This window comes from Aquarana catesbeiana, linkage group LG04 (genome assembly GCF_042186555.1).
Source record: "Aquarana catesbeiana isolate 2022-GZ linkage group LG04, ASM4218655v1, whole genome shotgun sequence".
Lineage (NCBI taxonomy): Eukaryota > Metazoa > Chordata > Amphibia > Anura > Ranidae > Aquarana > Aquarana catesbeiana.
Genome location: NC_133327.1, coordinates 611,863,676 through 611,887,371, shown reverse-complemented (window position 1 = coordinate 611,887,371; position 23,696 = coordinate 611,863,676). Strand labels below are relative to the sequence as shown.

The 23,696-nt window shown below is 42.2% G+C and overlaps 1 protein-coding gene across 3 annotated transcripts in view; it reads left to right on the top strand.

The window, feature by feature from the left end:
- LOC141140774 (serine palmitoyltransferase 3-like) overlaps positions 1-23,696 on the top strand; it is a 129,147-nt gene that overhangs the window by 91,784 nt on the left and 13,667 nt on the right. For 2 of the 3 annotated variants that reach the window (XM_073628261.1, XM_073628263.1), the window contains 4 exons: positions 12,783-13,002; positions 16,565-16,691; positions 20,652-20,787; positions 21,920-22,049. In XM_073628261.1, the coding sequence (XP_073484362.1) occupies positions 12,783-13,002; positions 16,565-16,691; positions 20,652-20,787; positions 21,920-22,049 (613 nt within the window). The remainder of the gene's footprint in view (positions 1-12,782; positions 13,003-16,564; positions 16,692-20,651; positions 20,788-21,919; positions 22,050-23,696) is intronic. The other variant, XR_012243998.1, reaches the window with a different exon arrangement.

Genomic DNA, 23,696 nt, shown 5'->3' with positions numbered 1-23,696 from the left:
GGGAGCATTTGATGGGCACAGTGGCAGCATTTGATGGGCACAGTGGCAGCATTTGATGGCACAGCGGCAGAATTTGATGGGCACAGTGGCAGCATTTGATGGGCACAGTGGCAGCGTTTAATGGCACAGTGCAGCATTTGATGGCACAGTGGCAGCATTTGATGGTCACAGTGGCTGCGTTTGATGGGCACATTGGCTGCGTTTGATGGGCACATTGGCGGCGTTTGAAGGCACAGTGGCGGCGTTTGATTGCACAGTGGCTGCGTTTGATGGGCACAGTGAGGCTGCAATTGGTAGGGTTTTTTTCTGAATTGTTTAGTTTGTTTGTGCCCCCCAAAAAATTTTGAGCACCAGCCGCCACTGATAGTGCCGTTTTTTATCAGACTGAATTGAACTTTACTACAGAATCTTTAAAATGTTAGTTCACTTTGACCAAACAATAGCCTGGGCAGGTAAGTGGCCCTTGAGGGTAAAAACAAACCATGCAGCTTTGACTAAAATTTATTCATGCCCCAGCTTTTAGTGTAAGCCACTGAAAGCCTGGTTGAAAAACTCTCAGAGGTGGTATCTCTCCCATCTAAACCTGTTGCTAGGATGTTACTAAGACACTCCCGGCTGTTAAGTTTAAAAGCTGGGCATATGGGCCTGAATTAGTATCCTATTTCAATGTACCATCATCCCATATATTTTCATTTGTAAACTCGGGATCAGTGCTGTCTTGTCTACAGCATTCCCATGCTAACCTGCAACCTGTTACTCTGCATCTGTCTCCAGTTACTGACCCAGCTTGCCTTGACAGTGCTTGAACTCCGCCTGCATCGACCCAGGCTTGTCCCTGACCTTGCTTCTGCCTATGCCCATTACTGCTACTTTGCTAATTTGTACCGTGGCCTGTACTGTAACTTTGCTCCTGCTTCCGCATCTGTACCTTATCTGTCTGCCTGTGTATGACCCGGCTCATCTGATCCTGTTCCAGTCTTTACTGGATTTCCAAGCTGCAAGCATCTGCCTGTTATCCACTGGTGCCTGTTCTCCATCTGCCTGCTACCTGCCTGCAGTTCACCTTCTTGCTGTTGCAGTGCAAGCCTGTTCCTGCCTACTGCTCATCAGCTGCTGCATGGCATCTCTGCTTGCTAAGATTCACCAATGACCATCCACTGCTTGACCAAGAGATCCTGTCCTGTGGCTAGTAAGACCATCAGGCACTCGTGCCAATCTGCACTCTTGCGCTACCTGTATACTCTATCAAGGGCCCCAAGTCAGAGGTGCAAGAGAGGCCTTCCTCATCGTATCAGGCTCTTCTACCAGGTACGTAACAGCATTACTAAATTACTAAATTCTAAATAACTTACTCCTGTAGGGTGCATAGGAAATAGCAATAAAAAGAGTTTCAAAAAGCAGACCAGTGGGTATATACAGTATCAGCCATCATCCACAACCGTGATCCATAGCGGGGGGCCTGTGATGAACAAGATAGTTACCACCGCTCTAGGTGACCGGGTTCAAGCTTCCCGTCCTCCGCTGTGTGGATGATTGTGAGAGCCCCAGGTGCCGGCAATTGCTATTCCAATGGTATGTGTGTGATGGAAAAATCTGAACAGCCGCACTCCGGATTGGAAAAGTGAAAAATAAAATCCTCTTTATTGAAAAAGTAATAACATGATTAAAATCCGTACATGGCTTTGTTGGGATAATGCAGCATAACCGCTAACGCGTTTCACGCTCCCATAGAGCGCTTACTCATAGCTGGTTTGTACAAAAGTGATCACGACTTATATACACATATTTTGTCTACCACATGACTACATATTGATTATCTGATTCTAAACAGCTGGTCGTTAGTCTGTGTGGGATTTTTTTTTTTTTGGCATAGATGTGATTGGATGTGCATCCTATAGTGAAATCACTAATGAAGACATGAATATATAAATGAAATGTGTTCATGTTGACGAATGTCAACATATATGAATGATAAAAAATTCTTTTCAAGGTTTTCGAAAAAACATATTTGTTATTTTCCAAAATCACAAGAATGAGATGGGTGCTGGAATTTGACGTTCAAACGTATAAATTATCATACGGATAGGCGCAAGTATGGGCAAACTATGTGAACTGGTGGCTGCGGTATAATGTAAATGGTGTATAGAGTGAAAATTGGGTCTATATGCATGTGGTAAAAAGATGTGCATCCAACACCACTAGCGGTGTCAAAAAAAAAAAAAAAAAAAAACTGAATATGTGTGTATGGTGCATATATATAAAAAATATATAAAAGATTAAACCACATAAAGGTAAAAATATAAATAATAATAAAAAAATTTTCACTCTATACACCATTTACATTATACCGCAGCCACCAGTTCACATAGTTTGCCCATACTTGCGCCTATCCGTATGATAATTTATACGTTTGAACGTCAAATTCCAGCACCCATCTCATTCTTGTGATTTTGGAAAATAACAAATATGTTTTTTCGAAAACCTTGAAAAGAATTTTTTATCATTCATATATGTTGACATTCGTCAACATGAACACATTTCATTTATATATTCATGTCTTCATTAGTGATTTCACTATAGGATGCACATCCAATCACATCCATGCCAAAAAAAAAAAAATAATCCCACACAGACTAACGATCAGCTGTTTAGAATCAGATAATCAATATGTAGTCATGTGGTAGACAAATTATGTGTATATAAGTCGTGATCACTTTTGTACAAACCAGCTATGAGTAAGAGCTCTATGGGAGCGTGAAACGCGTTATCGGTTATGCTGCATTATCCCAACAAAGCCATGTACGGATTTTAATCATGTTATTACTTTTTCAATAAAGAGGATTTTATTTTTCACTTTTCCAATCCGGAGTGCGGCTGTCCAGATTTTTCCATCACACACATACCACGGGGGGCCTGTGATGGACCCATCTGCTCCACTAACCCCACCCCCTCTCCCCATTAAAAATAAATAAATAAAATGTGTCTCAAAGTAATTCTTATATGAGCTACAACTTGGTTACTAAGTCCCTACATCCAATAAACCACTCCATCACAGAAACATACTACAATCTATTTAAGCCAACATAATTTATAAATGCACTTATCAATAGCTTGCTTGGCTTAACAATTAATAAAGTTCTTGGTAATAACTCACAGATGCTTACCAATAACCTGCATATGTTTAAACTCTATTTTGTACATCCATGGGGTAAATAGAGGGTTATCACTCTAGCTAGACAGTGTTGGAAGAAGCAACAGCAAGTACCTTTCTATATTGTCAACTATATATATGCATTATACCTATTTATACCAGTAGGTGGCACTACAGTGTTATAATATGTATTATATGGCATGGTAATTAAAGGAAGTACCATCCTTATTGTGTTATATGTACTTGTATGCTCCTTGTTCCTGTTTCATGTTTCTAATGCTGTAAGACATGATAAAGATATCCTCCATAAAAGTGAATCCGTTTGCTGTATCCAAGAAGCTTCCAGCGCATCATTTCAATACTCTGCACAATATGTTATGGGCCCAGCAAACCCAGGCACCCCCAGCAGCACCCAGCAGCATCCAGGCATGTGAGAGGATACTACAGGCACTCGACAGGCACTGTAGAGGATACTGCAAGTCTGTGACTACTGTATTCAGGCTACTGAAAGATGGCAAGCAGTTCAGATTTGAAGTTTGCAATTGCAAAGCTGAACAATGGCAATTACCAGCTGTGGAAGGTTAAACTGGAAATGCTTTTGTGAAAATGGATGACTTGTGGTAAGTCCTGAATACACAAATGGAGAGACAGAGAACTGAGACAGGAATGATAGACAGGCAAAAGTGACCATAAGCTTACTAGTGGAAGATAACCAGCTTATCCACATAAGAACAGAGAAAACGGCCAAAGGTATGTGAACTTCATTACAGAAACTGCATGAGCGTTCAAGTCTAAACAGCAAGCTATTTTTAATAAGAAAGTTGTATGAGATGAGACTAGAAGAAGGCCGGCATATGTGTGACCAAGTGATAGCTATGCTAGAAATCATAGAGCAGCTACGCGCCATTGGAGAGGACATCAAAGATAACCGTACTGTTGCCCTGCTCCTCTGCAGCCTTCCAGAGACATATACTGCTCTTATTAGGGGCGGCACAGTGGTGCAGTGGTTAGCACTCTCGCCTAGCAGTAAAAAGGGTCGCTGGTTCGAATCCCAACCACGACACTACCTGCCTGGAGTTTGCATGTTCTCCCTGTGCCTGCGTGGGTTTCCTCCGGGTACTCCGGTTTCCTCCCACACTCCAAAGACATGCTGGTAGGTTAATTGGCTTCCGTCCAAAATTGGCCCTAGTATATAAATGGGGACCTTGGATTGAGGGTAGGGACTGATGTGAGTGTGCGATGTACAGGGTTAGGGACAAGGGTCAGGGTTGTAGACACACACTCACTCAGGTTGAACTGGATGGACTGGTGTCTTTATTCAACCTTACTAACTATGTAACTATGTAACTATGTAACTATGTAATGCTTTAGAAACCAGACCCGAGCAGGAGCTGACACTGGAATATGTCAAAGGGAAATTAATATATGAATATGACAGAAGGAAAGAAAATACACACCATGATGACAAAGCTCTTAAGATGTACAAAGACACAAAACAAAACAAAGAAAGTGGAGCCTGTTTTTGCTATAAAAGGACCGGTCACTTAAAAAAGGACTGTTCTATCTGAAAAATGAGCAGCAAAAACTAAAGCTATCCACAAAAGAAAGAGTCAAAGCAGCCACAAAGGAAACTGCAAACACATCATGGAGTAGCACCTTTAAAGTGACACAGAGCGGTAAGCCATGCGGCTGGTGCATAGACTCAGGTGCGACAAGCCACATGACCAGCGATGAGACCTTCTTAACAAACATTGATTACAGTGCAAAAGACAAAGTTTTCTTAGCAAACGGCAAAAGCATCACATCCGAAGGTAAAGGCCTGGGCTTCCTGAACTGCATTACACCACAAGGCAAAAAGAGTATCCTTGTAAAAATGTGGTATATGTTCCAGAACTAGAAGGCAGCCTTCTATCAGTGAAAAGTCTTGCAAACAACGGTCTCATGGTTAAGTTCCAGGGTGATGAATGCACAATTCACAATAATAAGCAATTCCTCACAAAAGAAAAACTGGATGATCATGCTTATCACCACAGACCAGCAAGCCAAAATACTGTCTAATGACCTACACAGCAAATGTATTCACTTATAGCACAGGCGGCTGGGGCACAGAAGTCCAGAAGCTCTACAGGACATTATAAAGAAAGGCTTATCAGAAGAGTCGACAATAGCGCCTTGCAAAGTGCTCATGAAAGGCAAGTGCTGTATTGAAGCAAAAGCCACACATGCTCCCCTTCCACAGGCATCTCAAAGAAAAACCACCCAACCCCTGCATACACAGTGACATATGCGATCCAATGAAAACTCCCATGTCAGGCGGGAACAGATATCTACTGACTTTCATTGATGATTATTCCAGGTACACAACTACTTATATAATGAAACACAAGAATGAAACATCAGAGAAACTTCAAGAGTTTGTTGCCAATGTCTAGCAACAAATTCCAATGCAAACCAGAAATAATATGCACTGACAATGCGGGAGAATACATAAGCAAAGAAGTGGCCTCATAGCTGAAGAGACAAGGAATAGTACACCAGACAACCGCACCATACACCCCTGAACAAAATGGTGCAGCAGTAAGGGAAAATCGCACTCATATAAATTGTCAGATGCATGTTGTCGGATGCCAACCTACCTCACAAGTACTGGGGAGAAGCAGTCATGAATGCAACCTACCAACAGAACAGACTAACTTCAAAAGACATTAAAAGTACTCCATTTGAAATGTGGCATGGATCAAAGCCTAGCATAGGGCACACCAGAGTGTTTTGACGTAAAGCATATGCCTATATTCCATGTGAAAAGCGATCCAAGCTGGAGAACAGAGCCATGGAGGGCATTCTAGAAGGCTACAATGAGCAAACTAAGGGTTACAGAATCCTATACCCAATAACTGACAAAATTACAATAAATCATAGTGTTTATTTTGATGAGAGCCCATCACCAGAAACACAGATCCCTGAAAGCTGTGAAATGAATATGCCAAGCAAACCAGAAGAAAAAGTTGGTCAAAGCGAACCTGTGCAGGAGTCAGAATAAGAGGTGGAACGCAAAATGCCTCTCTTGGTCACATCCCTAGAGACGCTCTTCTATATTCCTGTTAAAGACTTGCTTGGCTGACATTCCTTCTGGCTCCAGATCCTGCTTGCTGTTCTACTACGCTCATCTCTGGCTCCCTGACATTTTGGCTTGTCTGACTATCCGTTCCGGTTCAGAACTGTTATGTTTTGACTACATTGCAGTCAATCCACTTGTTGGTAATATTTTTTCCAGATTGGATGAGCAGGATCATCGCATGGATCAGTTTGCCATGGCGTTACAAACGCTTCTGAGTCGCACGGCTCACCTGGAATCTCCCACTGTGGCTGCTCCAGTACAACCTGTGTTTCAGGCCATCTCTGCTGCTACTCCAGTCTCTGCAGGCACCGGCTTCAAGTATTACCTCTAGAAGAGGTATGTCTGGTTCCGCTCCGCTTCCCCATTGATTTGGGGGCGATCCAGTCCAATGCAGAGAGTTTCTCAACCAGGTTGAGATATACTTTGAGATGCTGCCCCAGGCGTTTCCCACGGACAGAAGCAAAGTAGGTTTCGTGATATCTTTGCTTTCTGAGAGAGCCTTGGCCTGGGCAAACCCTCTATGGGAGATGTAAAAACCTGTTGTCTTGAGTTACCCTGAGTTTGTGGCTTCTTTAAAAAGGGTATTTGACGTTCCCGCATGCTCCGCTTCTGCTGCCAAGTGCCTCATGTCCATCAAACATAGTACGAGAACTGTTGCCGATTACACCGTTGAATTCCGTACTCTGGCAGCAGAGGTTGCGTGGAACAATGAGGCCCTCGAGGCTGTTTTTTCTCACGGATAACATCAAAGATGAGATAGCAGCCCCAGACATACCCCCTGAGCTGGAGAGGTTGATCTTGTTTGCCATGCAGAGGTTGCTTGGAACAATGAGGCCCTTGTGGCTGCTTTTTCTTAGGTGGTGTTGTTTCGTCCCCAGTTATCCAGAAGAATAAGCCCCTGATTTTGGTTACCCTTTCTTGGGCTGGGTTGTCTGTCGAGATACAGGCTCTAATCCACTCTGGGGCTGCAGGCCTCTTCATTGATGCTGCCTTTGTATCAAAGCACTCCGCTGCAGCTGTGTGATGCTCCACTTGCCATTGAGGCTCTTGACGGGAGACCTCTACAGCCTGCCCATGTGATTCATGAGACTGTTCCATTGTCCATGGCCGTAGGAGCTCTTCACCATGAGATAATCCAATTCCAAGTTATTTCCTCACCTAAGTTTCCGCTGGTTATTGGTTATCCTTGGTTACAGAGGCACAACCCCTCTTTTGATTGGCTCCTTGCTAAGGTTCTCTCCTGGTCGCCATAATGCAGTAAGACATGCTTCCAGAAGGTAGCCAAGGTCCTGTGCACCTCTTCACTCTCCTCCCTGCCAGAGGAGTACCACGATTTTAGCGATGTCTTTGAGGTCAAGCCGGTAGTTTGCCTCCACACTGGTCATATGATTACGCAATTGACCTTCAACCTGGTGCCATACCGCCTCGTGGCCAGGTTTACCTTTTGTCGGTCTTGGAGGATAAGGCCATGAAGGAGTATGTTGCAGACGCACTTTCAAGAGGTTTCATCCGCAAATCCTCATCCCCTGCTGGTGCTGTTTTTTTCTTTGTGAAGAAAATGAGTGGTGAACTGAGACCTTGTATTGATTATAGGGGTCTCAATTGTTTCACAATTAAGAATGCCTATCCAATTCCGTTGATCATGGAGTTATTCGACCTTCTCAAGGGTGCAACGGTTTTCACAAAGCTTGATTTGAGATTGGCATACAATCTTGTGAGGATTAAGGAGGGCAACAAGTGGAAAACTGCATTTAATACCAGAACAGGCCATTATGAGTACCTCGCAATGCCTTTTGGCTTTTGTAACGCCCCAGCAGTTTTCCAGGAATATATTAATGATGTCCTTCAAGATTTGTTGCAGTTATGTGTAGTGGTTTATCTCGATGATATCCTCATATTTTCAAAGTCCCTGGAGAGCCACCACACAGATGTCTGTCGTGTGGTTCAGAAACTAAGAGAGGACAATCTCTATGGTAAATTGGAGAAGTGCGAATTCCATCGTGAACAGGTCAAATTCCTGGTATATGTCATTTCCACTGCTGGTTTTTCGATGGACCCAGAGAAACTTTCAGCAGTCCTACAGTGGCCCCGGCCCATGGGTTTACGTCCTCTGTAGCGTTTTCTTGGCTTTGCCAACTGTTATTGGAAGTTTATCCATAACGTCTCGTCTCTGGTCAAGCCCCTGACTGATATGACCAGAAAGGATGGTAACCAACAGAGTTGTTCTCCGGAGTCCATTAAGGCCTTTGGGAGTCTCAAAGCGGCCTTTGTTTCTGCTCATGTGTTGGCACATCCTGATCCTACGTTACCTTTTATCCTTGAGGTTGATGCTTCTGAGACTGGAGTTGGCGCCCTTCTGTCTCAACGTCCTACCTCTGAGAGCGCTATGCATCCTTGTGGCTACTTTTCCAAGAAATTGTCACCTGAGGAGTGCAATTAAGAGATTGGTGACAGAGAGCTGTTAGCAATCATTTTAGCCCTGAAAGAATGGAGACATCTCCCCGAAGGTACCACTGTGCCGGTTCTCATTCTTACTGACCATAAGAATCTCACATTCTTGTCTGAGGCTAAATGCCTCTCTCCCAGAAGGGCGCAATGGGCTCTTTTCTTGTCTAGTTTCAATTACATTGTCTCATTCTTACCCGGTACTAAGAATGTAAGGGCTGACGCTTTGTCACAACAATTTTCCTCCACTTCCAAGATGGAGATGATTGCGGTTCCTGTGATTCCTCCTGATCGTATTCTGGCTGCGGTTCGCACTCACTTTGAGTGACAAAATTCTTGCTGCTCAGGTCCATGCTCCTCCTGAGAAACCTTGTGAACGTTGCTTTGTCCCAGAGAGTCTCCGTACTGCCGTGCTCCAGACTTACCATTTTCCCAAGGCTGCTGGCCACCCTGGGAAGAATCAACTCTTTTGGGCCATTTCCCAACAATTCTGGTGGCCTAGTCTACATGCTGATGTAACAGCTTTCGTAGCTGCCTGTTCCTGTGTATGCTCAGAGTAAGACTCCACGACACCTTCCAGTGGGCCTCCTACAACCCATGCCCAATGGAGAGAGGCCCTGGACCTACCTGTCTATGGATTTCATTGTGGAGTTACCCAGCTCCCAGAGCAACACAGTTATCCTTATGGTGGTTGACCGGTTCTCGAACATGTCCCATTGTATTCCACTTAAGAACTTGCCCACTTCTAAGGAACTGGCTTCGATTTTTGCTCAGGAGATCTTTCGCATAAATGGGCTACCCAAGGTGATTGTCTTGGACAGGGGTAGTCAGTTTGTGTACCGGTTCTGGCGAGCCTTTTGTGCACAGTTGGGAATTTAGCTTGCTTTCTCCTCTGCGTATCACCTGCGGTCTAATGGGGCCGCAGAATGAGCCAATCAGTCCTTGGAGCAATTCCTACGTTGCTATATTTCTGACCATCATAACAACTGGTCAGACCTCTTACCGTGGGTGGAGTTTGCTCACAATAGTGCCTTGAATTCTGCTTCCCGATTGTCCCCATTTATGGCGAACTATGGTTTCCAACCTTCCATTTTGCCTGACTCATTTGTTCCTCAGAGTATTCCTGCGTTAGAGGAGCCACAAGTCCAGGAGGCTTTGTGACATGCTAATGATAGATACAGACTCCATGCTACTGCAGACGCCTGCCTGCGCCTTCCTACCAGGTTGGGGACAGGGTCTGGCTGTCATCTCACAACCTTCCACTTCGTGTTCCCTCTCTGAAGTTCGCACCTCGGTTTATTGGGCCTTTCCGTATTCTTTGCAGGATTAACCCAGTGGCTTACACATTAGACCTTCCTTCTAATATGCGTATCTCGAATGTATTTCATGTCTCCTTATTAAAACCTTTGGTCTGCAACCGCTTTACCACCTCGGTGCCTTGTCCTCTCCCTGTACAGGTTGAGAACCATGAGGAATATGAAGTACAGTCCATTGTTAAATCCCATAGGTTCAGTGGGAGCATACAGTACCTGGTGCATTGGAAAGGGTATGGTCTGGAGGAACACTCTTGGGTCTCATCCTCGGATATACATGCCCCTGTCCTCCTCCGTGATTTCTATAGACATTTTCCCCTCAAGCCTGGTGGTCCTCCAATGGGGAGGGGTCATTGAGGAGGGGGTACTCTCAGGGCTGGGCTCAGCCCTTCCTTCTCAAAGCTGGCCACTCAGCTGTCGTCTAATTGCCAGCTCCTATCTCTCCACAGTGACTCATCTGTTGATGATATCCTGCTCGTCAGTCCTCCCTACTTAAGCCATGCAGTCCAGATGATCTCAGCTTTCACCTTGGTCACATCTCTAGAGACGCTTTCCTGTGTTCTTGTTAAAGACTTGCTTGTCTGACATTCCTTCTGGCTCCAGATCCTGCTTGCTGTTCTACTACGCTCATCTCTGGCTCCCTGACGTTTTGGCTTGTCTGACTATTCATTCCGGTTCCTGAACTCTGGCTATGTTTTGACTACGTTTACTCTGTTTACCTTTTTTTATTATTATTAAACAAGTGTGATTTAATTGTACTTCTGTCTCAATCTGATTCATGGTTTCTGGCACACGTATCACAGAGCAATCAGTAAGCTGCTATATGTTACCACTGTGACAAGACCAGACATAGCCACAGCAGTGGGCATACTATGCAGGAAAGTCTCAGCTCCCTGTCAGCATGACTGGAACACAATAAAAAGAGTGATGCAGTACCTCAAAGGAACATATAAGATGAAGTTACTGTTACCAGCAACATCCAATTCAAAACTGATCGGATATTAGGATGTTGATTGGGCCGGGGACTACACAGATCGCAAATCCACAAGTGGATTCATCTTCCAGTACCGGGAAGGAACCATAAGTTGGTCTAGTCGCTCTATCTTCAACTGAGGCAAAGTACATTGCAGCAGCACACGCTTGTCAAGAAGCGATATGGATTTGTCAACTTTTTGTGGACGTTGGGATAGACATGTCAAAACCAATTCCCATTTTTGAAGACAACCAGGGTTGTATAAAGCTTACACAATCGGAAAGGGTCAATCCTAGGACCAAACACATTAATGTCAAGTATCACCTACTGAGGGACAATCAAGAGCAAGGTGTTATTGACATTCAGTACTGCCCGTCAGAGGAGATGACTGCCGATGAACTCTCACCAAACGTTTGTTGAATGAACGTCATAGTTATTTCCAGAAGAAGCTCAATATAATTTGACAAAGCACATGCTGTGAATAAGGGGTGTTGGAAGAAGCAACAGCAAGTAGCTTTCTATATTGTGAACTATACATATATATGCATTATACCTATCTATACCAGTAGGCAGCACTGCAGTGTTATAATATGTATTCTATGGTATGGTAATCAGAGGAAGTACCATCTTCCAACTGACGCCATCAACCTTGAGCAGTTTACACAGGTCTCCCTGCTGCCTCCTCTCTCCAGCACGTACGAGATCGCTTTACAACTGCTGGATGGCTCTACACTGCTCTCTACCACCGTGCCGAGGATGGACACATGCCACAGATGAGGACTCCTGATTTTATGTTTTTTAACATTCAACAATCTTGTAAGTGCTTTTAACCCTTTGTGCACTTTAATAAATTCTGCATACTGCACTTAGAGGCTCCTTTCTTTTCCTTTTCCTTCTTATTGTGTTATATGTACTTGTATGCTCCTTGTTCCTTATTCATGTTTCTAATGCTGTAAGACGTGATAAAGATATCCTCCATAAAAGTAAAGCTGTCTGCTGTGTCCTAGAAGCTTTCAGCGCATAATTTCAATACTCTGCACAATAGACAACTCCTCCTCAAATTGCAGTCATGTCCTGCTATGTACAGGGAAACTGCCCTGATCCCCTTGATTGATATGCTGCACTGCGTAGGCATACTGATGATGTCATGTCACCACAGGGACCCGCCCACCATGCCCCAGCTGTTCTTGTTTACCCCCACCATCACACCATCATAGGAGCAAGCTCTCAAACCCTCGAACATGTGGAAATTTACTACGTCCTCCATTGCTGCATCACTTAGCTCATATGTAGATACTCAGAAGAGGGGAGAGAGAACACATACAAGGGGCAGGTGGACTGGAGAAAGAATTTGCTTCTGTGATGGGGTTGAGCAGTTACGGCTGGGAGATCCTTAGCAACATCCTAGCAGCAAGTGAGGATGAGGAATGCCATCTCTGGGAGTTTTTGGCAAGGCTTCAGGAGGTAAGTAAATGGCCTACATCTATAACAAGGGCATTATTCAACTTTGGTTAAGTTGCACAGTGTGTTTTTATCTATAGATGCCCTATATCTGCATAAGCAGTTCTTTTTTGGTAAAGATGAACTAACCCTATAAAACTTTGCTCATATAGGAGAAATCCCTTGCAATTAATTTACATCTAAAAATACATTACATTTTTCCCTAAAGAAAGGTACATAAGTTGAATATACTGTGTGTTTATTGGATAATAAACATCTTTGCAAATACTGGCTGAGAACTAGATCGTGTTTTGATAAATGTTACATTTTCTTTCTTACTAGTATGGAGGGATCTATTATCCGCCTTCCAGAGATTGTGGCACTGAAGAAGAAATACAAAGCTTACTTATATTTGGATGAAGCACACAGTATCGGGGCAGTGGGGGCAACAGGAAGAGGGGTGGTAGAATACTTTGGGACGGACCCTGCAGATATTGATGTTTTGATGGGAACATTCACGAAAAGCTTTAGCGCCAGTGGAGGATATATTGCGGGGAAAAGGGTGAGTGAATCCATCCACAGTCTTTATTATGATTTTTGACCTTACAGTGAAAATGTTAGTCTAATAATAATGAACAAATTAAGTAGCTAAGTTAAATTACAGATATAAGCAAACGCATATACGCAGTAGTCTGTCAGTAGCATTAACCCAGAAGTTTTTGTTATTCTGACCCCGTCTTTAACATATTGCTATCTATCCCCCTGTAACATAGTTTTTTCACATGTTGTTTCTGCTAGATCTGTTGATTTTCTACTTCCTAATAGGGTGACAATGCTGCTTTTTTTCTGCAGTAAAATCACCAGAGCATTGTCACCCTGTGCTGCTGCTTGGATTGGAGGACATAGGGAGTGGGCAAGGCTATCAACGTTGTCATTGCTGATAGCCCTCCTCCATGCCATAATATATTTGCAAACATTCTCATCTGCCCACAATGCCCATGGGACATGTAGTTTTACCAGCAGCTTTCATGACACAGGAAAAAATGCATGAGCTACTTATGTGTAGCACCCTCTTAGTTTAGAGTAGGCTGCTAGGCCAAATTTAGTTGAGCTCCACTGTAATCAGAGGCGCAGAGGTGGATTGCCTTCACAGGCTGCTGCTCTGTTACTTCCCCCATCTTATAGAAATTTCTATACCATAGTGAAAGGAAGGACAGACTGCAGCCTGAAAATTTATGGAACTTCAGCCAACCCCTGAGGAGGTGTGTCCAGAAGGTGGGGGAAAGCTCATAAATAATGTGAAGTCTGAGTAGCAGTTGCTGGAGATCTGCACTGTGTATTGGATTCCTATTTTTTTGCGCAATTATATGAATCAATAAATTGCTATTTTTAACATATTTATTTTTATTAATCATATGGATTTTTTTAGCACTTTTAATATAATGTTTGCACACTTATGTGCTGAGATATTATGTATATGAGTTATATTTTTTTGGTTATATAATAGACATACAGTGTCTTGAAAAAGTATTCATACCCCTTGAAATTTTCCACATTTTGGCATATTACAACCAAAAACAAAAATGTATTTAATTGGGATTTTATGTGATAGACCAAAACAAAGTGGCATATAATTGTGACGTGGAAGGAAAATTATAAATGGTTTTCCAAATTTTTTATAAATAAATATCTGAAAAATGTGGTGTGCATTTGTATTCAGCCCCCTTTACTCTGATACCCCTAACTAAAATCTAGTGGAATCAATTGCCTTCAGAAGTCACCTAATTAGTAAATAGAGTCGACCTGTGTGTACTTTAATCTCAGTATAAATACAGCTGTTCTGTGAAGCCCTCAGAGGTTTGTTAGAGAGCCTTAATGAACAAACAGCATCATGAAGGCCAAGGAACACACCAGACAGGTCATGGATAAAGTTGTGGAGACGTTTAAAGCAGGGTTAGATTATAAAAAAATGTCCCAAGCTTTGAACATCTCATAGAGAACTGTTCAATCCATCCTCCAAAAATGGAAAGCGTATGGCACAACTGCAAACCTACCAAGACATGGTCATCCACCTAAACTGACAGGCCGGGCAAGGAGAGCATTAATCAGAGAAGCAGCCAAGAGGCCCATGGTAACTCTGAAGGAGCTGCAGAGATCCACAGCTCAGGTGGGAGAATCTGTCCACAGGACAACTATTAGTTGTGCACTCCACAACTCTGGCCTTTATAGAAGAGTGATAAGAAGCATATTCATGTGTTGGAATGGCCCAGTCAAAGTCCAGACCTAAATCCAATTGAGAATCTGTGGCAAGACTTGAAAATTGCTGTTCACAGACACTCTCCATCCAATCTGACAGAGCTTGAGCTATTTTGCAAAGAAGAATGAGCAAAAATGTCACTCTCTAGATGTGCAAAGCCGGTAGAGACATCCCCAAAAAGACTTACAGCTGTAATTGCAGTGAAGGTGGTTCTACAAGGTATTGACTCAGGGGGGCTGAATACAAATGCACACCACACTTTTCAGATATTTATTTGTAAAACATTTTGAAAACCATTTATCATTTTCCTTCCACTTCACAATTGGGTGCCACTTTGTGTTGTCTATCACATAAAATCCCAATAAAATACATTTACGTTTTTGGTTGAAACATGACAAAATGTGAAAAATTTCAAGGGGTATGAATACTTTTTCAAGACACTGTATGTAATATATGGCTTGTGGGTGTATTGCTGTGCAGATCTGATGTAGAAGAGATGGGGCATAGCAGAGATTAAGAGCTTAGCATATAAGATGCGGGTGATGCCAGCATTTCCTGTTAAGCCTTCTGAAAACGACAGCATAACAAAGCACCCCATCGGGGTAGACAAGACAGGAAGTGACATTACAGTAAATCTGTATGTGAAGCATGTCTTGCGCTGCAGGCCAGCAGTAGCAGTGGTGCTGATGCTGCATGAGATTAAGCACTTGATTCTTGGTGCAAGGTTGTGCAGATTTTAATGTGAGCGAGCATTCATGTGTTCTTTTAAGTACACTTTAGTAGTGAAAGTGAGGGTTTCACACCATGCAAGATTTTCTTTTTCTTGGGAACATCTGAGGCCGAGAGAGGAGGTCTTTTTGGAGGAGAGAGAGCTACTGGAAATACTGCAAATACTGTGTGATATTGTGATGTAGGGTCATGGTGATTCGGTAAGTGGTTTGTTAAAGGCTTCGGAACATGGGTGATTTGTCTTCACAGAAGAATTTGATAGGAGTACAAGTAGAAGCACAGAGCACTATATGATTTGATGGACACTTAATGATTATTAACAAGTGCACAATATATTGAAAGTACCGTATGTATTGAGTTATATTTACTATATTCTGTGTCTGGTTTTATTTTATCAGTAAAAATATTAGGGAAGCTTGGATTTTCACCTAGCGCAGCTACATTTGGGTTAAATAACCTGATCAAGGAGGTGTTATCCTATTCTAATAACTAGCCTGGGCTCTGAAATACCAACATCTGTGCTGTACGCAAGAGAACCCTAGGAGGTAGGGCTTAATTACAGTGAGTACGAGAAAAACAGATTTTCAGGTATTCACATTTTCTTTAGAACCAATAAATGAGCTTTATAACAAGCCCTCTGTGATGTCTATAGCTGTAGGCACTCTGGCTCAATCAAACCTCAAAGTATCCAGTATAGAAACGGAAGTTATTCAATTTCTTTATTTACCAACTGAGCTCACCCTGCTCCCCACTACCAAAGCACCTGTTCTGTGTTTAGAATAGTGATTAGTAGGCTGGAAGGTTACTGAGTCATTACTAAGGGGGAGCAGGGAGAATGGAGCTGCTGAGAGGATGGCTTGAATAAACCAAGTGCATGTGCTGTGAACTTTGGGGATGAATGCTCCATAGTGCCTGTAGCTACAAAGATCAGTGATAGGTTATTGTAAAACTCTTTTATTTATTGTTAATAATATGCAATGGTTTGCATATCTATAAGCCTTTGAAGTGTAATTACCTACAATATTGACGAAGCATGAGGAGTAATGAATGAGGCCTGCTCACACTCTTGTAAAGAGTTGAATTGTAAAAATAAAGCACAACTCTATTAATAAACTACTCCCCATGTTTTCTTTACCAGGAACTTGTGACATATCTAAGAATCCATTCTCATAGTGCAGTGTATGCAACATCTATGTCTCCTTCAGTAGCGGAACAAATACTCAGGATAATGAAGTGCATTATGGGACGTGATGGGACTCTAACTGGTGAGATTACAGATTGCCTTCTGTCATATTTTTATATGAAAAACCTATTAAAAACTGGGCACAAAGGTTTTATTTGATCTGATTGGATTGTCCTTGAATTTTTATACCATTTGTATATTTGTAGCTGTATTTACTTACAAAGAACAAAATTGCCATGGTTCTGAAAGTGCTATAAGTTTTTCTAAAAAACTAAGCAGCATTCTAACCATTTCCTCAGCCGCTACTCATACTTGAAAAAATGAGCCAGGCAGCAATTTATTTCACTGTAGCATGTTCCAATACACTGTACCGTGCATTAGATAAAGGCAAATTGATTGTGCACTTTGCAAGTGCAGTTGCACTCATTTCCACCAGAGCTTAGTAAATGTGGCTAAAGAATATCCCCTCAGATGCAAGGAAAAAAAAAAAAAACACAGTATTTTTCCTTGCACATGAGATTGGATGATGGAAATCAGGAGAACTTCACCGTTCACTAAGCTCTGGAGAAAATTTGCGAAACTGTACTTGCAAAGTGCACAGTCTATTTGCCTTTAGTAAAGTGAACCCAAAGGTGTCTCTTCAAAAAATAAAAGCAAAAGGAGCACAGAAATGCACATAACAATGAATTACGCAACACATACTGTATCATCAGGGCATGTCAACACATATCCACTGATCCACACATTGTGGTGTGAATCTTTACTGCACACTCAGTGAACTGTTAGTCACCCCTTCCCAGTGGGAAAATTATGAAATACATCTTCGGAAACAGCTGGACTATGGATTGAACAATATTCAGTTTTTAACATTAGATGCTTTAAAGTCCAACTCCAGCCAAAACTATATTTTTTATTATGGATACAAATAGAAGGGTTGTTTTTAGAACAGGAAATCATGGGAAATATCTCCAGCAAGGACACAAAGAAAAACATATTTGTATTGGAGTAGAAAAAATGTTTGACAATATTTTATCAATGTCTGTATCTGTGTCCTGATGAAAACTACTACCCCCATTCTTTTCCTGATGTCAGAGGGACAGGGAGTGAGAGGATATCTTTGGTGAGGGTCATTGAAACCTAATGGACATGTTGATTCTTCCAAGCTCTAATCAAAGCTAAAATTATTTAAATGTTAAAGAACAGTTCAGCTTTATTATGATCTCATTGATTGTATGCACTGCCATCTTTAGTATTTAAAGTGAAACTCCATGCAAAACTGCTCAATTTTAAATGGAGTAAGGCAGGGTCTCTCCTTTGTGTGTTTGTGATTCTAGGAGGTATGTGTCCTTCCACACTTAGTTCAATCCTGAGAGATTGGGATTTCCAGTAAGCCAAGTTTCCTGGTTCCTCTTCAAGTTTGGTTTGTATGCCACTACAAACCCCCAATCCCGTAGTTGATTCTTAAAGTCCAACTCAGGATATTAGCAAGAAGAAATAAAACTGTCCAAATGCCCATTTTACTTACCTGAATCCGCAGTCACATGACAATCCTTCTTTCTGTTCTCCTTATTTCCTGGGATCCTTTTTTGGGTGTACACATCTGCATGATGTGGACATCTGCTGGAGGTGGTGCTTCAACAGCTGGGTCCTCTCTCATTAGCTTCAGAGGCAGGAGGACTCACAGGGGGCAGTGAGGAGACCAATGTACAAGAAGTTATGTACAAGAAGATAACAAGCAAGTAAAAATGCCTGGTCCCCATAGTCTGATATTAGCTTGGCTCAGGGAGTAAAAACCGTGGTTTGGTCCATTACACTGCAGGATGGCTTAGGAAGAGGTGTCTGGAATCAAGACTGAGGAGTAAAGTAATTGATGCACAATGCACTGTTTAAATGTCATTTTTGCCTGGGGTTGGGCTTTAATAATCATGTGTGGAGAACTGACTCTTAGAAGAAAGAACAAGATGTTTAGCTCATTGTCAAGCATCAGCTGTCACATGCTCAGAGAGCTTCCTGCAGCAATGTCAGTCGCTTGTAACTAAGTGATAGGGGATCAAAGCCTGCCTCACATAAAATTCAAAGGAGTTATATTGGCCGTAGACACTGAAACATTCTAGCAATTTTAAAACTTTCAACCAGTTTCCCATAGCAAAAACAACTAACAGATCAATACAAACTTCACAGATACAACAATTAATATCAACACTGTGAAACAATTAAAACAGTTAAAGGAGAAGTAGGGGCTTTGGAATTAGGCAAACATCCATTCTCACCTCCATGTTGGATTATCTGTGGGATGCTGCAGCCCAGCTGACCCTAACACTGAGAACCGAGCGATCACATGAGCACTGATAGCTCAGTTCTTGGTCAGAGACAAGCAGTGTGATGACTGCCAGTCACTGCTCTTCACTTTGCTCCTAAAGCACACACCGGAGTGCTATCCTTCGGAGGGGGTGGGCACTGCTGGCTATTAGACATGTGGTGAAAGTCGGAGCCAGCTCTCAATAAGGCAGTTTAGTGGATCTCAACAATATTGAGCCTGGCATGGTTCTGTCACGTCAGCTGGTATAAGGCAATAGCCCTCTATAAAGTGACTGAGGGTCACAGGAGTATAAAGTATATTTACTCTTGTGACCCAGAAGAGAAGTATGGTAAAAAAAAAAAGCTTTGTTCATACTGCTCTTTTAGGGTGTGTTGCCTGGATAAGTTTGGTTGTTCCTGCAATTTCAGGCAACCTGAAAGTGGTAAAATTTGCCTTAAAATTGCCACATATATAGGCAGCACTGAGCTTTAAAACCATGCCATTTTGCTTTCATTTCATGTCTTAAAGTACAACTAAAGGCAAAACTTTTTTTTAATATTTTTGGATAGAGTAGAGAGGGATTTGTTTTTATTGCTTTCTGTTCCCCAATTAGGGAGATTCACCCTCTCTTTTTGTCCTGTTTACCGTTATCATTGAAAGTGAAAGTAAAAGAAAATCCCAAATTTTGGGTTGTCCCCAGAAACGTACTAGGGGGAAATCTTCCAATGGGGACACTAGTTCTGGTGACCTGGGGGTCCCCAAGGAATTCCCTGAATTTGCAGGGATTTTCTCTCACTTCCTGTTTTGGCTATGGGACAGGAAGTGAAGAGAAATCTCCCCAATGGGACACATATGGCAAAAAATAAACTTACAGGGGTTATGACCCTCCATTACTCTATCAAAAATTAAAAAAGAAAAATCCTAAAGTTCTACTTTAAGGCAAATTTTTTAAATTCTACTTTTCAGAAATTGAGGAATCAGTTTCCTTAAAGCGTTTGTTAACCCCCCCAAAAAAAAAATGCTCCTTTAAAGCATGTTATATGACACAGTGCTTGTCCTGTGTCATTTGGCCCCCTGTAAAACCTAAAAAACCTGGCTGATCCTGCCAGTTTCTCCCCACCCCTCTGTAAACTGACCACGGTGTATAATGACTGCTGATTCCTGACGCTGTGGCCGGTTTACCTGCCTCCGCCATCAGCAGCCTGCTATCTGCTCTCCTCTCTGCTCCTGTGTCCTCCTCCCCCCTCCCTTCTCTGTCTGTGTGTGAGCCGCCCCTCCCCCCTCCTGCTGCTCTCATAACACTAACCTGTATACACCATCAGCACTGCCTCCTATTGCAGTGTCCCCCTCTGTGAATGATTTATAAATATAAATGCTGTAAATACCTAATTTAAGAGCCAAGATTGTGATCACACAACCAGCCAGCTCTCTCCTTCGCCCCTCCAGACTGACATCAGCAGAGGAATCTCAGCCCCGCCCACTGCATCTCTCAAAGCAGGAAGGGAGAAAGCTGGCCAGTCATGTGATCACAATCTCGGCAGTGAAATGAGGTATTTGCAGCATTTATTTTTATAAATCACACACAGAGTGGGACACTGCAATAGGAAGCAGTGCTGATGGTGTATACATGTTAGAGTGGCTTAACAACCACTTTAATTCTCTAATACAATAAGGATGTTTTCTCAGTGTAATAATGAACAGACTGTATATCTTACATGACAAGTGGGAATGCACATATTGTAGGACAGAAGAGAGTGAATCAGTTGGCACACAATACCACATACTTCAGACGGAGGCTGCGTGAATTAAATCTAATTACCTACGGCAATGAAGATTCTCCTGTTGTCCCTGTACTCATGTACATGCCAAGCAAAGTAGGGTAAGCACTATAATGCTGTTTTCACGTTGTTCAGTGTCACTCAATATACTATACTCCTTTGCAAAATATTAATTGTGGAACTCCTAGTTCTAGGATAATTCTTGTAAACAATACTTTAAAATATTCTGATTTCATAATGAAAATGCAATTTTAGAAACACAGCTATTCATTTTTTTTCGAAAAATTGTTATGGGGTTATTTAATTTAACAGTGCAAGAAGCAAAGATGTAAGTGCAAAGTGCAGTTACCAATCAATCAGTATCCATCTTGTACTTGCTGTTCTTCAGAAAAGTGAATTCTAACTGGTTATAAGTAATAAGACTTGGCAAGTAGTGCTTTGCTTCTTGAATTGTTTTCTTAACCAAGCTTGTGAAAGTATAAAAAATAGCTGCCAGTCAGAGTTTTTTTGGCAAAAGAGACATGCAAACTTTCTTTTGCCAAAAGACTTTCCCCTCCACGCTGCTAGCAATTGTTTACTTCCAATGTACACTGCGCAGTGCATGTGCCAAGCAGAGTACATATTGACTCACTCTCGGCATTCCAAAAATAGACCAGGGTGTAACTCCTCTGTGTGTTCGCACGAAGCTGAAAAAAGCAATGGAGGAGATGGCAGTGGTGGACAGAGTGGGGACTGCAGCCAATGGGAATTTCATCTGAATTTGCCTGAGCATTGCAGAAGAAAAAAGAAGTATTTCCCATTGTTCAGAGTGGTCACGTGACCTTGTTGACCAATGATAACCTCTCATTATATGCACTATTATGGTACACAGCCTAAGGTCTGTATAGTGAAACTTTTAAGCGTGCTGATTAGTACTTCGGTTGGGGTAGGGGACGGGAGAAGGTGATCATTTTAGATAAGTGCAGCAAGGGGCCTGGGGTTTGGGGAGGGTGCTGTGAGCTAATTCATGGTTTAATTTTTTATGCAAAGGTGAACTTACCCTTTAAATGTTCCCAACTGCTATAGAAGCTGCAGCACAGCTCTGATCACTGACATGCACCAACATGTTTTCACACTCTTTTATTAGACTAAATGTCAGCATGCTGTTTCACATTGTTTGTTCAGGTTTGCCTGAATAAAATAAAAAGATTCTGGAGATGTTGATAATTATTTCTTCCTTTGTTTCATTCACAGGGCCTTTGCGCGACATATGCTGAAGAAGAAAATCGCTGTTGTCATAGTCGGTTTCCCAGCAACACCCATAACTGAAGCCAGAGTCAGATTTTGCATTTCTGCAGCACATACAAAGGAAATGTTAGACAAGGTATAATTTCTACTCATAAAATCTACATAGATTTATACAGTAAATGTATTTCCTAGCAGATTTATTAATTCATTCTGTTCTTGATGAAAAAGAAAAGCCTTACCTGCATAGTTGACTGTCATTAGATCAGTAGAAACTCAGAAACAGTACACCCAAAAACATTTGTGAGCTTTACTGTGATTATTCTAATTTATAGGGCACAGACATATTACACAGTGCTGTATACTAAGCCAAATCATACATTTGTGAATTTTAAGTGCCACATCCCTGAATTAGAACGGTCAACGAAATTACACTATGGTATTGGCATGGGACTTTATAAGGCACAGCATACGTTTTACTGTTAAAACACATTGTTGTTGTTCAGATTTGTTTAAAAGAAACACCAATATATATACTCTTATTGCACAACAAAGGTTACATTATGAAAAAATGCAAAAATATAAAAAGAGGTCAGCATTAGTACTGCAGTATGTTTGCGCATAATAGTCTGCAGCTCAACGTATTTCTTAGACATTATGCTCTTTGTCAGGAGCCACCGATATAAACTTTATAAATTTATGCAATATAAGTAAGATAACAAATTGTCAGCAACCACATTTGAAATAGTTAGTTGGTGGTTATGCCACCACCCATTGGGGGTTATTTACTAAAGGCAAATCCACTTTGCACTACAAGTGCACTGCAAGTGCGCTTGAAAGTGCACTGAAAGTGCACTTGGAAGTGCAGTCGCTGTAAATCTGAGGGGTATATCTGAAATGAGGGGAAGCTCTGCTGATTTTATCATCCAATCATGTGCAAGCTAAAATGCTGTTTTTTATTTTCCTTGCATGTCCCCCTTGGATTTACAGTGACTGCACTTCCAAGTGCACTTGTAGTGCAAAGTGGATTTGCCTTTAGTAAATACCCCCACATTGCATTAAGATTCTCACCCCCACCCCATACCAATATGGGGGGGAGAAGGGAAGGAAGAGATCAAAGGAGGCAAGCTACCCAAAGGGCCATGGGGAACCCCCATATATACCGATGCCTGCAGGTCCCAAACTCTCCCCCTTCTCCCTCTAACAAAGGCTTGGGTATAAGGCCCCTTTCACACGATCCGCCTGTCCATTTTTCAGGCGGATTCTAGCGGGCCACCCATTGACTTCTATGGGCAGGCGGATGTCAGCGGAGATGTGTCTGCTGACACCCGCCTGCCATCCGATCCGACAGGATGCGCTCAAAACAGACAGATGACGATATGTCCGCCATCAGTCCAGGGGATTGGATGAAAACAGATAGGCTGTCCGTTTTCATCCGATCTCCCCATAGAGAACAGCGGGGCTCTGATAGGTCCGTCCCTGCACAGTGAGCAGAGGTGGACCTGTCATCCACCTGCTCAACGCTTATTAACGGAGCGATCCCCCGCTGAGCTAGCAGAGTTCGTCCAAAGGATCCACTCCGTGTGAACCCAACCTAATATTATATCATTTTCATATTTTTGTATTTTATCATGATGTACCTTTGTTGATTGTTGAAGAAAAAGAAGACTGGCCGCACACCATAGAGGGAAAACTTCTGTAGAATGTATTCTTTATTGTCACAATTCTATAAGACGTTACAGGAACATACGTTGACACGTTTCACACGGGTGACTTGTGCTTGTTC